Genomic DNA, 14,613 nt, shown 5'->3' with positions numbered 1-14,613 from the left:
CCATAAGAATGACCTCCCAATGTTGCCTTAGTCATTCAAATCACATGCCTGCCCACTAAGTTTCTTAGGATTTCATATTTAGTGAAATATGTTAGTCAGCTTACTTCACAGACATCCTGCACACTTTAATTAGATCTTCTCACATTATTCTCCTGCACTTATTCCACAGTTTATTTGAATGTTTTAATCTGAGAAGAATTTAGCTGTCTTTCTGCTTTCTAAGTCAACGTCCCCATCTCCCTTTTACACACAGCCAAAAAGCTTATAGTGGTTCTGTTAGTCAACAAGTTGTACAAGAATGGGTGAATTTCCTTCGAACTTTGCATGGAAATCAGGCAGGCAGGTTAGTTCTCTGACGAACCCTGTGTGTAAATGGGACTCCTATTCAGTTCCTCAGCTTCTCTAAGTCAATTTATACAATAAAAAACATAAAATACTACATGCGTTATGATTTTAATAAAAGAGTTCAAATGACCAGACTGATACTGTACTGCAAACTGTAATATAACATAAAGCATCCGGTTTGTTTAGTCTAGAGAAGAAAGAAAAAACTGAACAGGAGCAGCACTTTTCCAATATGTATAAGTAGGGATCTACTTAAAGCACACAGAGGGGAAGTAAAAATTATGGACCACCCATGATGCCTGGCACTATTTTCATGGACTTTTCACAGCGACCCTCCCCCCCCCTCTGCCGCTGACTGGCAGCACCGGCCCCACCCCTCACCGCTGATTGGCTGAGAGGGTTACCTTTCATGGAGCCCCGCTCTTTGCCACTGATTGGCAGAGGGACAGGGCCACACAAAAGGCAGCCCTTTTGGCCAATGAGCAATGGAGGGAGGAGGGGGCAACTGCCATCTTGCCTGCTCTCCTTCATGTCAGCAGCATCCATCCCCACCGGCAGACTGTGAGGCTGGGCTGCAGCATTTTATTTTTTTGTAAGTTTTTTTGGGGGGGGAGAGGGAGGTGATTCCACAAAAAATCGCAGGGAATCCAGTTTTCATGCTGATCACTGAAACTACCTTTCTTCGTGGTTTTTGAAAAAATCATGAAATTGTGAATTGAGTAGATCCCTATCTATAAGGCGTCAAGAAGGAAATAACGATCTATTGTCCTTCATGTACATTTGGGATAGGATAGGGAGGAATCAATTTAATTTGCAGCAAAAATGAATTAGGTTGAATATTAGGAAAAACTTCGTCACTAGAAGAACAGGAACAAGCTACTAGAGGAGACAGCGCGTTGTTCTTTTTAACAGTAGGTTAGAAAAATATCTTTTGGAGATGTCTATGTATGTTTCACCTGCCCTGTGCTTGAGGAACAATTTGATGGTCTCTTGAGCTCTCTTCCAGCCCTACCCTTCTATGATTCTATAAGTCAAGCTGATAAAGTCAAATCAATCCATTTGAACCTTTCCATAATGAACCGTTTCAATAAAGGATAAATAAAATGTAATTTGATTTTTTCAAAATGATTTTTTCCCTAGAAAATGTCAACATAGATTCATAGATTCATAGATGTTAGGGTCGGAAGGGACCTCAATAGATCATCGAGTCCGACCCCCTGCATAAGCAGGAAAGAGTGCTGGGTCTAGATGACCCCAGCTAGATACTCATCTAACCTCCTCTTGAAGACCCCCAGGGTAGGGGAGAGCACCACCTCCCTTGGGAGCCCGTTCCAGACCTTGGCCACTCGAACTGTGAAGAAGTTCTTCCTAATGTCCAATCTAAATCTGCTCTCTGCTAGCTTGTGGCCATTGTTTCTTGTAACCCCCGGGGGCGCCTTGGTAAATAAATACTCACCAATTCCCTTCTGTGCCCCCATGATGAACTTAAAGGCAGCCACATGTCAATGCTTTGATTCAGAATGAAAAAAAAAAGTGGAATTTCCCACAAAATGTGAATTTCAGGTTATTCCTAGCCCTCAATGACAAGAATATGACTAAACAGTCTATCAAGATCTGTTGCGTCATTCTCCCCCAGTCTCAATTTCAGCCCTTCCTAACCCCTAGTCTGTTTTAGAGTAACAGAAGGAAGTTAGCTCACCAGTACTGATACGAGCTATCGTATATTCGCCACTCTGAAATGTACAACCATTTCAGATAAAAACAACTAATGACAGGTCCTTGTTACATAGTCATAATCTATTTAAGAGCAGAGTTAAAAATCAATTTTCTTTTTTAAAAATAAGTTAAATATTTCTGATACTGCATACTTTACCAGTTATGTCATGCTGTTTGAATGACTCACTGTAGATTTGATACTGATTAGGGCAGTGTTTCTTCAACCACTTGCAGACATCCTGCTGTGTCCAGAGTGCCACTGGCTTTGTCAGTTTCACAGTACCAGTCTGGAAGGACAGAACAGGAGAAAAAATTGTATTTAGCCCATACACATGTATTAGATAGTTGCCTTCCTAGGTGGTGAACCTTCCTAGTTGGTGAAAGAATCAGTTACTCAAATTTTCATGCAGGGAAAGAGACTCCCTTGTATGTTCTGTACATGTTCCTCATATCATGCAAGCCTACTATTTTTCTTTACTTGTAAAAGGTTCAGGCTATGACTTGTATCAAAGGATTAAATCTTAAAGGCCAAATTCATCCATCTTTCCACTGTGATCACCAACAAAAAGTCAGCATTAAAAAGTCTCCATTTACCAAGAAAGACACAACAGAGATACCCCAATTCTTACAAAGTGTAAATGCTAACAGTTCAAAAGTAAAGTGTATAAACTTTGATAAATAATACTAATGACATTTTTACTTATTTTTATAAATCTGAAAAGTCATTAAATGAGCCTTCCCAACAACAATCCTGCAGATTGAATCAGTGTTATTTTCATAGGATCCCGTTACAAGTCCTGGCCCTTCCCAAAACTATACTGCATAACTTTTGTTTCCTTACTTACCACATGCTTTAGTTAGATTACAAGAAACACTTCTAGATTATAAAACACTTCCTTTTTTTTAAGCAGGTTGTGTGCCCAATTCCCACCTGCACCCAGTCTCAAACCAATAGTTTGTTAGCTAAAAGATTTGCCATGTAGCCCTGTCCCAGGCTAGTTTTTTTCCAATCTGTGGTGTCAATGCCACACTTTTTAATATTTGCCTTGTGGGCATCCTTGAAGCGTTTCCTCTGCCCCCCACGTGTCCTTTGTTCTGGACTGAGTTGGGAGAACAGCAATTGTTTTGTACATCAGGCATGCGCACACAATGGCAAATGATGTTGAATAATCAATGTTTCCATACAGGTGGTGTTAGTGTCAGTGAGGACATAGGCATTTGTGCAACGATCCTCCTATTTTATACCAAGGGTCTTCCAGAGGTAGTGCTGGTGATGGCCTGCCAGGCTTTTCAGGCCTGTACATCACCTAAGCTTCACAGCTATAGAGAAAAGTTGGGATTATCATAGCCTTATATAGCAGGAGCTCTGTTCAAGTCCTGATGTGATTAATGATCATTGAACACAAAATGATAGTCTTCCGAAGGCAAAGCTGGCACACTGGATCCTATACAGGATCTCCTCAATGTTGGCCTTCTTTGAGAGATGACTGCCGAGGTATGCAAAGTAGTCAACATTCTCCAGCTCCTGTCCATCAATGAGGATCTTTTCCAGGGGAGTTGACTGGCTCGGAGCAGGTTGGTGAAGCACCTTTGTTTTTCTGATGTTTAGGGCCAGTCCCAGGCACTGGTATGCTTGAGAGAAGCAGTTAAGAGACATGTGTAGGTCTTCCTACATATGCAAAATGACAGCACAAGCATCGTGGTACTGCAGTCCCACAATCAAAGCCGAAATAACTCTGGTTTTGGTATAGAAGCAGGAGAGATTGAAAAGGCTCCTCTCCATCTTGTTCTCAATGCCAGTGCCATGTGGCAGATGGTCACTGATAAGGATCTTGATGACTGCAAGAAAGATGGAAACCATAACTGGTACAATCAGGCAGCCCTGTTTGATGCCAGTTCAAATGGCAAAGGGCTCCATGACAGAGCCACTGCACAGGATGAAGGCAGTCACCTGGTCATAAAGGAGTCTTAGGATGGTGATAAATTTCTCTGGATAGCCAAACTTCGATAACATCTTCCATACAGCCTCACAGTTGACAGAGTTGAAGGCTTTGGTCAAATCAATAAAGGCCATATACAATTCCTGGTGGAGTTCTCAGCATTTTTCCTGGATCTACCAGGCCACAAAAATCACATCCCTGCTGCCTTTTGATGGTCCGGAGCCACACAAACTCAGAAAGGATTTATTTGGCAAGAAGGAGCAGTTGATTCTGGAGAATTCGAGCAAGCATCTTCCTGGTGACAGAGAGGAGGGCAATACCTCGTTAGTTTCCAGAGTCAGACTTATCACCCTTTTTAAAAATGGTGACAATACTGGCATTCCTTGGGTTTGTGTAAATTTCCTCAGTGTTCCAGATTTTGAGAAATAGTGTGTGGATCTTGTTGGTCATAGTTTCCCCGCCTACTTTGAATATCTCAGCTGGTATGCCATCAGGGCCAGATGCTTTGTTGTTCTTCATCTTTCTTATCATCTGGTAGACTTCTTCAGAGATTGGTGGACTGGCAAGTGCTTTCCTTACTTCAGTGGTTCCCAACCTTTTTTTGCCATGAGCCACTGCTGTGAGCAGAGTGTGGCAGCGGCGGTGGCCCGGGGGTAGGGGAGCTCCCGGCACATGACGCAGCTCGCCCTTTGTGTGCCGCATCACCAGCATTGCCCCCATGACCCTCATTTGGGTCACGACCTGAGGTTGGGAACTGCTGCCTTACTCAGTGCTGCAGTATGGATTCAATAGTTTCATCAGTCACTATTGATACTCAGTTCAGGAAATTTGGTAGTGCTCCTTGCAGCAGTTTTTAATGGACTTACTGTCTTTGAAGAGCATACTGCCATCTTCAGATCTAAGCAGGGTGAATCTGCAAGCTCTTGCAGATGGCTTTGCACTAAAGAAGCTCTGCACGTCATGACTGAAGAAGCTCTGCACATCATGACTGTCAACAAATTGTTGGATTTCTTTCACTTACTCTTTCCACCATTTGTTTTTGAACTCTCAAAATCTTCCTCTGGGCTTCAGCTTTAAACCATCAAAAAGTTCCCCACTTCTGACTGGACATAGGCTGGTTTGTCAGCCATACAAAACTTTTCTCTTCTGATTGAGAAGGGCTTTGATCTCAGCATTGTTTTCATCAAACCAGTCCTGATGGCCTTGGGTAATAAAGCCAATTGATTCCATGCAAGCCTTATGGATGGTCTCTTTTAGAGCTTTCCAGCCTCCCTCAACACAAGTGTTATCCTAAGACTGATGAGTTTCTTGCTGAAATATGTTTGGAGAGCTTTGTGGTGTCTAGGAGTCTGAAGGCATTTGATGTTGTACTGTCTTTGGACTGATTTGGGTTTCTTTTAATGTTTCAATGCAACCCTAATGGACAGGATTTATCTCACTAGGTGATGATTGGTCCAGCAGTCATCAGCTTCTCTCATAATACATGTGATATGAATGTCTTAGATCATGCACTCTTACAATGACATAGTTGAGGAGGTGTTGTTGTTATAAGCAGGGGTTTTATCCAGCCTGCAGAGGGCCTTTCAGCCCCCCCAGCCTAGGCACAGGGGACAGCCCAGGCTGTGGTGCATGCAGCCTATCCCAGCGCCATCCAGTACGCAGCAGGGCTGAGGAGGCGCAGCAGACAGACTCGCTTCCCAATAGCCCCTGCAGTGGTGCCTCCTTTCAGCTGCCATTGCCAGTCACTGCTGCTGCTGCAGCAAGATTCAGCCCTGATGACTGGGCACCCCAGTCTGTCCGTCCCACACCCAGTACTGGGGGTGCTAGTTGTAGAGCCTCTCTCTCCATGGAGACCAGCCCAGGACCCACGCAAGCAGGCTGTACTCAGCTGGGTGGATGGGATGGGGCGAAGAGTGGACAGACAGAAGGGTCTGGGAGCGGGATGGGTGGGTGGGGCAGGAGCCAGGATCAGGACCACAGGGCCATAACAGCATAGGGCTGGGGCCCAGGGCAGAGCCACTAGCTGCTGCTCGCATGTCCCTGTGGTAAAAGTAAAAGTTACCTCTACCCTTAGCCCAGGAAGATAAACATGTATAAATTTGCAATTGTTTCTAGCAATAAATATTTCTCATCAATGCTGGCAAGGTGATTTTGAAGAAACATACAAGATCAAAGTCCCTGCTGCTGGCAATGGATCTGCATCCATTTACATCAGCAAATAATGAAGTCTAGAGAATAAAGATGAATTTGCAATGCATCCTCATTTACAATATGCCTCTTTTCACCAACACATCCCCATCTTTTATCTTCTTATGATTTTGCATTGGCAGATTTAAGCACTATATTTTCTAAAAACAGAGGTAAACAAAATAGTCACCAGGATGCCTAGGCCTGTTTTGATTAGTAGATCTCCCCCATACCACCAATTATTATTGCAATAATGATCCCTTTCAAACTGTTTTGAATTCCAACTTTGCATGAGCTCAGAGGAGCGGATCATTATGAAATTAGCACTTCACCATGCTGTTAGGCCAACAAGGGACTAGGGATGTGAACAGTTAAACAATTAATTGTTTAACTGATCTGGCTCAGCTTATAGGTTATCTTTTAGCCTGGGGCTGGGAGCAGTCTGGGAAGGAAGGCAGAGAAGAGAAGCCCTATAGTGCCCCAGCAGGAACCAGAAGGTGGAAGGGTAGCAGGGAGGCAGAGATAAATGAGGAGGAAGGGAAGGGTGACTAATAACTAATAGCTAGGCTAGGTGTAGGGAGGGAGAGAGAAGCAAGAAAGAAAGAGGGGAGGAGGGAATGGGAGGGTAGGGATTGCCTCCTGCTCCCTCCCTCACAGCACAGGCTGGTAAAGCCTCTCTCTGGCTGCTGCCTGCCTGGTGGGGCTGTGCTGCCTGCCCCTTCCCTTCTGTGCTGGTCCTGGAAAGCTGTATGCTGGTAGGTGCAGCAACTTGTTGGCTGCTGCCACCGGGAGCTTCCTGGGCTGTGCTGCCTGCCTGGCAGGGCTGCTTTGACCCCCAGCTCCCTGCATTGCTCTGGGTGGGTGGGTGCAACCCCTCCTCCATGGCAGGGTGAGGCAGGGCAGGTGCTGCCCTATGGCTGAGCACACCCCCTTCTACACTGACTTTGCAGAGCCACGGGCTGGAGCCCAATGTCACGACACCTGTCCCCATCCCTGCTCCCAGCCAGATGCAGCACCTGCTGTTGCTACAACTGCCACAGGGCCTGGCAGGGCAGAGTAGACATAAATGGACACAGGGCAACTCCCTTGGGCCTGTGGCTCAACCCCACAGCATGCCCTGCCCACCCTGTCTGCACCCGGACTGGAGCTCAGGGGGGACCCACCCACCTGCCCACTGTTGTGAGGTGCAGCCCTGAGGAGCTGCTGAGTCCCCGCTGTACTTTGGAGGGCTGGAAGTGCCATGGCTGGTGTGAGGCTGGGCAGGGCCACCCCATCAGCCAGACTGAAGGTTGCCATACTGATTCCTCATTTAACCTGCTGTAATTACAGCAGGTTAAATGATTATTTATTTAAACCAGTATATACATCCCTATATGGGACATCATGATAGCAAACTACAGTCCAGAGATCATAATACAGCAAAATTTTAAAACTAGTAAGGGTGTGCGAAATGGGCTACATTTGATTTGGATTCAGCCCAAATCGGGGACAGTGACTCGATTCGTTGATTCGGACCACTGCGCCCATTCAATTTGGCCAAATCCGAATCTGAAGATTTGATGCTGATTCAGACAATCAGCGATTAGGCCATAGACACAGCTTTAAATGTTTTTTCTACATACCTTGAGGTACCAGGCACAGTTCGTGAACGCTGAGATGGTGGAGTGGATAGGGTGTCCCACAGGAGCGCAGGAGGGCCCCCCATGTGCTCGGTGGTGGACCCCCCTGCATCCCCCTGGCTCGGCAATCGGCCGCGGGGGGACTCCAGGTGCCCTCCCAGACCCAGAAGGCACCAGTCGCTGAGCCGGGGGGTAAAGGGAGGGTCCCCCACGTGTGCCCCAGAGGACCTAGAAGTGGACCAGAAGTGCTTCTCATCCACTTCCAGGTCTGCTGCCGAGCACACTGGGGACCCCCCTGTGCTCCTGTGGGATGCTCCATCTGCCCCACCATCACAGCATTCACGAGCTGCCTGGTACCTTGAGGTACGTAGACAAAACAACTGGAGGTGTGTCTATGTCTGAATCATTGAATCTCTCCGAATCGATTCAGAGAGATTAAAGAGTCTCCTGATTCAATTCGGATTCAGAGATTTGGGCACTGAATTGGGCTGAATCTCCACCAGCCGCCAAAGCTTCACACAGCTCTAATAACTAGGCACCTACTTAATTCACAGCCAGACAAAGGAATATTTGCAGCTTGGTCGTGGCACAAGGATCTGATTTTGTGGCTATTTCCTGGGAGACCCAACCCTTGCTGCTGATTGATGGAGAGGCCCCAGGGAGAGTGAGGCGGGAGGAGAGACAAGAGGGCAGGTACCATTTTGGCTGCTGGCTGCCCTTTGTGCCACCCCTCCAGCCGGCACCTTCCCCTGCCAGACCAGTTTCAAGGCAGTGAGGACCACTGGCTCCCACTAGGGAGCAAGAATTTTATTTTTATTAAATTATTTTAAGTTGATTTCTCAGACAATTGTGGATTTCGCGGTTTCCATGAAATCTGCAAAATTAAGTAGGTCCCCATCTATAAAACTGGGAAACATGTATTTAATTTCTAATTTCTCCTAGCTCTCTTACTGCCTAGGAAGAAGTTAAATAAATATTCTAAAACCTAGAGCAGAAACTGTACAACTGTTCGTATCTCTTGGTTTGGATACTTCTTTATAGCGCACACAACCTGGAACTAATTGTCAGGTACATTTACAAAGACTGAAATATGAATCCTATTTTATACTGGTACGTGTATGAAAAGACACCAGCCAACTTGATAGGTAACAGAATAATGAAGAAAAAATCTCAGAGCCTTTCTCTCAATAAATAAAAGCAGTGCAATTTTTGCACCCTTCCCCATCACCTGCATCAGAGAAAAGCTTTGCTAAGAAGATGGGCTTTGGTGTTAATGTTGGGCATGAAAGGGTCAGCAGGGTGAGTGAATTCCAGAGCTGAATATCCTTCACTAAAAGGCTCCACCACATACCCAGTTTTACTTGGGTAAAATCTATTGGTGACTGGAGCTGCAGTATATAGTCAGACGGTCTTTCCAGAATCAGGTGTTTAAACTGAGCTACCTTTGCACAGGTGCTGTGTGTTCTTTGACTAATCCTGCTAAGTAAATGGGCCATTGTCTTGCACACTTACTGAAGATCCCCACATATATGGATAGAATAGAGAATTTGTTATAAATCTTGGCTTGCCTGAACACAGGCATGAGTAAAAAGGATAATGTTTATATCAGGAAGAAAGAGTCATAACTTGCACCAATGACATGTAAGATAGAAAGGCACTCTAGAAGCAAGAAAGGGTCCAGAATTTCCATACACTGTACAACCTTACTGGCCTTCCTCAACAATAAAGATGAGCAGGAAACTCTCCAAGTGCTTCCAATCTCACCTCCCATACACTACTGCCTTTAGTTTATCCAATCTAAGGTTTGACAAGCTTATCCTCAGGGTCTGGACGCATGTGCATTTGAAGCCATTTCAAAAGGGCAGCAGCTGTGATATTCTAATTGTTCTAATTCTAACACTAGATACAGCAGCTTTAAAGTTGGAGCAGTTCTCTTACACTTGTAGCATTCCTAGCTTGTCCACATGTAACAATTAGAATGACACAGCTGCTGCCCTTTTGAAATAGCTTCACGTGTATGTGTGTCCACACCCTCAGCGAAGAACCCAAACAGGCCCTGAAAAAAGGAAGAGATAATATATTACCCCATGTCTAATGAATAATTTAAAGACCTAAAACTGTCTGACATCTACATGCTGGCCGCCCTGCATCACAAACCAGCTCACCATCTCTCCCAGCTCACACAGATTCAGCAAGGGCATGAAAAAGCCCCGTGAAACCCAGGCACTCTTCTTTAATGAATACCTTCACTACACAATAACTATTATCAGTCTTCCTTTTCTCTGAACTTCTCTAACCCAGTTGTCATCACCAGATGAAAATCTGTGGGGGACAATCAAGGCATGCAGGTTACAACTTCAATGAAGAGCTGTATACTAGCAGCATCAAATGACTGGTTTCTGTTACACATACATAAGCACCTTTCATATACAAATATATCAAACATACATCAAAGAGAGAGGTAGTAATGATCTCTATTGGACGATAATATTCCATCGAAAAGCTATTCAAAAGAGTCAGGTCTCTCGTATCCCAAATATAAACAACCTTCCTTATTCTGAATTACTGTTTAAATGCAAAAGATGCTTTTTAACAGTATTTATGCAATTTTGAGTAGGGGAAATTCTTTAAATATTTGTACAAGAAACAGATCAACTATTTAGCCTTTGCCATAAAGATAAAATGCATCTTTCAAGAAGAAATTGGTCCCCTTATTTAAAAATTGCTTAAGTATGGGTTCCGCTGTGTTTTAGTACCTGGCAAGTATAAAAGCATGGCTCAAACACTATTTGGCTTAAGGTCCTAAAATACGCTTATAGATCTACATAATATTGTGTTAGATGTATTCAAGTGACATCAAGCAACATTTGTTCTTGTAACTGCAGGGAATTAAGCAATATATTTTACTTTTGTATGGTCTAACCACATTGTGCTAGCCATCCAAATAACCAGGTTTACTAGCAGTCACAATATAAATGTAAAATTTTCCTCTTTTCTGCTGGAACCAAAAGCTTGCTATAGTTATATATTGCTCAGCATAATGGCCATAAGCCACAGCATAACAAACTCACTGCCTAAAAACATGCCTTGCAAATCTATTTATTGTGTCTTTTAGAAATTTTTAGAATTATTATAATTGAATTGTGCCTCACTTTAGTGTATAGCTCCAGTTCAAGTAGGTTGTGTTTTTATGCTACTGTGGCCTCAGATTGAAGCCAAGCATAAAATTTAATTCTCCAATTTGAAAGAACCTGATGAGGAGGAAGACAGCAATTTTAGAATAATGGCTCTAACAATAATATTGTCATATTCTGGTTTTTGAAATACTGCACCAAAACATTTTTCAAGTAGTTGCTTTAAAAAGCAGGATGAAAAAAAAAGTTTCCTTGGGTTAAATGCTTTCTTATTATAAAGCTAGGTTTTTATTAGTTTTTAAACCTGTGCAGCACCAAGGGGCCCAACAAATGATCAAAGTCCATCGTGCTACCTGCAACTGCATAAAAGACAACGCCCTGCCAGAGAGTCTTCAACTTATGAAGACAACTGGCACAATAATAACTGGGGAAGGAAGATTTTTTTCTATTCCTACCCATCAGCTCAGAAGCAACAACAGGACTGAAGTCTTGCAGTTCACTCATTTTCTGTAGTTTAATATGGGTTTGTTAACAACTCTTTTGCTTCTGTCCATAGCATCTGTGATTCCCAGGTCACCTCTTATCCAGCAGACCTGCCCTGTTTAGCTTCCAACATGAGACAAATTCTGGGTTCACTTAGTCTAGAAACACTGTAGGTAGAGAACTATGTAAACAAGAGCTGTCCTTTTTAAGTTAGATTCAAGAACCAGCATTGACACTGCCTTCAATTTAGCCCAGAACAAAGTCATTCTTGAGGTCCAGAGGGGTAAGAGCTGAAGATTGCTGCACATCATATATACCTATCTACTATATAATTGGAAAGGAAAAGTAAACCATCCTTTTTCTCTTGTAAGAGTGAGTCAAGGGAAGCAGATAAGAATTTTTCTCTCTCTACGTGACTTGAGGGGCTGCCATAGAGAAGGGAAAGCACCTTTTCTCTCTTGCTGCAAGAGAAGGATATGGACCAATGGCTTCAGGCAAAGGGTTGGACTAGATGACCTCTGGAGGTCCCTTTTAGCCCTACTTCTTAATGACTCTATGGGCACGTCCAGACGAGCACAACTATACAGTATGTGGTGCCACAAACGCATCTGCAGGGGCACGTACCGCAGTCAGGTGTTCTCAGTCAGGACTGCTAAAGATAAAAAAAAAAAAAAAAAAGTGGAAAAAAAACCGAAGCAGCACACACATGGGCAGTGTGTGTGGCTGAAAAGCAAAGCCAGGACACCCAGAACTGCCCTGCGGCTGCCAGGCAAGGTCAGGATCGCCACAGCTGCAGCCCCAGGACCCCAGGTAAGGTTTCTGGGGCCAGCACAGTGCTGGCCCCAGCCTCCCCGAGTGCCCCCGGGGTAACTTGTCGCACACCAAAGTGCATGTGGTACAGGCATTCCCTGGGGACAAGTAGCTGCAGTGTAAGGTGCACTGCTGCTACTTGTCCTCGGGGAAGCAAATGTCTACGCTCATCTGGATGTGACCAATGATGACAACAGGATATGCTTTTGAATCTCTTATAGCATGGGTGGCCAACCTGTGGCACAAATGCCACAACTGGCATGGGCAACCTCTGTGGAGGACACACAGCAAATCAGGGAGGGAGCAGCAGAACAGAAGCAGTTAGGACAAGAAGCAGAAAGCAGAGCAGAACACCAGGGAGAGTGGGGTGAGAGGAGGGGAAAGATGTTTCAGAGGACAGATGAGAACGTTAGTACTGATGTCTTGCCTTCACTTATGTGTTACAAGATGTTGGAAAGCCAAACTGAAACTGGGGTTAGAAAAGAGGTACCAAATCTCTGATGTGTTCTCATTTCTTTAAGGATGTAAACTTTTTCCTGGAAGGGACTGTCTTTGCTTCTACTGTGCATGCTTAAATAGTAACAGCTCTATGAAACATTACTGCAAGCCACATTTTGCTGTATTTAAGTCTGGCAATTATGAAAACCTTCAGTCTGCTGACCTTTCTAATTATACTTCATTTACAGTATGTCAACACAAAACTATTTAGGGTTTTGCATTCAATCAGTTTTTTAAGTTGCCTAAACACAGCCTTGATTCTGGATACTTCTAAGTATAAAAGTGACCGTACAAAAAAATAAGTTAAAATCAGCAGATTTAATACATGACATTTAATTTCATGCTCTGCTTGTTCCATTGTGCAAAGTATACAGTAGTTAAAATCACTAACTTAAAAATAAAAAAATCAAAATGATAGCTCATGCATTATTTGACAGCATATTTCAGGATTCCAAATCGCACTGGTACTCATGTCCTGGGCTAGTCCTTCACACCTAGGGAAAGTTCTAAACAGAGACTTATAAGGGACCTCACCCACCGTCCATACGTGCTATTTACAGAGCTTGCCAATTTCCAAGCTCCCTGGCATTTCCAAGTCTTTATTTACTGTATCTTTCTCCTTGAACAAGATCATTGTACTTTGGAATAACAAAGGACTGAAGTGGAAAGGAGCAATATGAAGTAATAAAATACTTTACAGACTGTAATTCAAATTATTTAAATCGGTTCTCAAAACAAAGCAATAATAATCCCTGACGCATGTTTTGTGCTTGTGAATTTGCTTACGCTACAAATTTAGATAACACAATTCCCATTCTAATCAAGGAAGGAAACCATTAAAAGAATAGTGAGGTATGACTTTCAGCAGGTCTGTAGGTAAGCATTTATAGGTAGCAGACCAGTCACGGGTGGAATATCCACTTCCCTTATGTACATCAAGTAGTATAAGTGACAAAGCAGATGCAAGTTTTTATAGCGACCGACTTGCCAGTTAGTCAAGCTTAAACATTACAACATACAAGGTACTGTAGAAAAGAATAGCAAAGAGTAAAAGGAATAGTGTTGTGATTAAAGAGTTGAGCAAGAGCCTGTAGATATATGCAAAAAGAGACAGTCTCTGCCCCACAAAGATTTAGAATCTAAAGAGAAAGGGGTGGACCTACTCAATCTACAAATATGAGTTGGTAAGGGTTCACAAACCAGGGCCTGACATGTCTTCAGAAAACAAATAGAAAGAAGATTCCACAAGTCACCAGAAAACTGAAAAATTAACTAAGCAAAAAATTAAAAATTACATCAGGGCAAAAACTAAGTTATTGTCATATCTTTTTATTAAGGTTCTTCAAAAAATAAGGCCTACAAATAGCCACACATTTGTAATGTAGAACAAAAAGCAGCAGAGGCATTAATATCCAAAAAGAACCTACAAATCTATTTTAATGTATCTGGGTTGCCTTGTAAGAAGAAAAATAATACTTTTTCTTTATAAGTATTTATTTCTTACAGTGCAACTCAAATATGTTTCCTTTATAAGAAAAATAAGTATTTTTCTTTTTTACAATTCCATTTTGCTTTTCTGGTGCTAAATTGCCTGTATGACATTATCAACATAACACAGGGGTAGGCAACGTTTTTTGGTCGGAATGCCGAAAAAAACACACTGTCTACCTTGAAGGTGCTGGTGTGCCAGCATGCCAGAAAAACAAAACGGGGGGGGGACGGGATGGGACATGGCAGGACACGCTGCATATTAGTTAGTATATTTAATAATCATAACTGTTGCCTTTGTTGTTGTATATTCCTTTTTTGTTGAGCATGTTGCAATGAGAGAGACAGAGAGAAAAAAGAGACAAATAAGAGAAATAGGAGAGAGAAAGAAAA

General features: G+C 43.2%; 1 protein-coding gene across 5 annotated transcripts in view; it reads right to left on the bottom strand.

Moving 5' to 3' along the window:
• SAMD12 (sterile alpha motif domain containing 12) overlaps window positions 1-14,613 on the bottom strand; it is a 273,317-nt gene that overhangs the window by 178,319 nt on the left and 80,385 nt on the right. For 4 of the 5 annotated variants that reach the window (XR_009460636.1, XR_009460637.1, XM_059723797.1 and 1 more), the window contains exon 3: window positions 2,219-2,348. Coding sequence is in view for 3 of the 5 variants with exons in the window: in XM_059723797.1 (XP_059579780.1) it covers window positions 2,219-2,348 (130 nt within the window). In the remaining 2 variants the exon portion in view is untranslated. The remainder of the gene's footprint in view (window positions 1-2,218; window positions 2,349-14,613) is intronic. The other variant, XM_059723798.1, reaches the window with a different exon arrangement.

This window comes from Alligator mississippiensis, chromosome 3 (assembly GCF_030867095.1).
Source record: "Alligator mississippiensis isolate rAllMis1 chromosome 3, rAllMis1, whole genome shotgun sequence".
Lineage (NCBI taxonomy): Eukaryota > Metazoa > Chordata > Crocodylia > Alligatoridae > Alligator > Alligator mississippiensis.
Note: the sequence above shows the minus strand (reverse complement) of the source record. Positions and strands in the feature narration are given on the sequence as shown.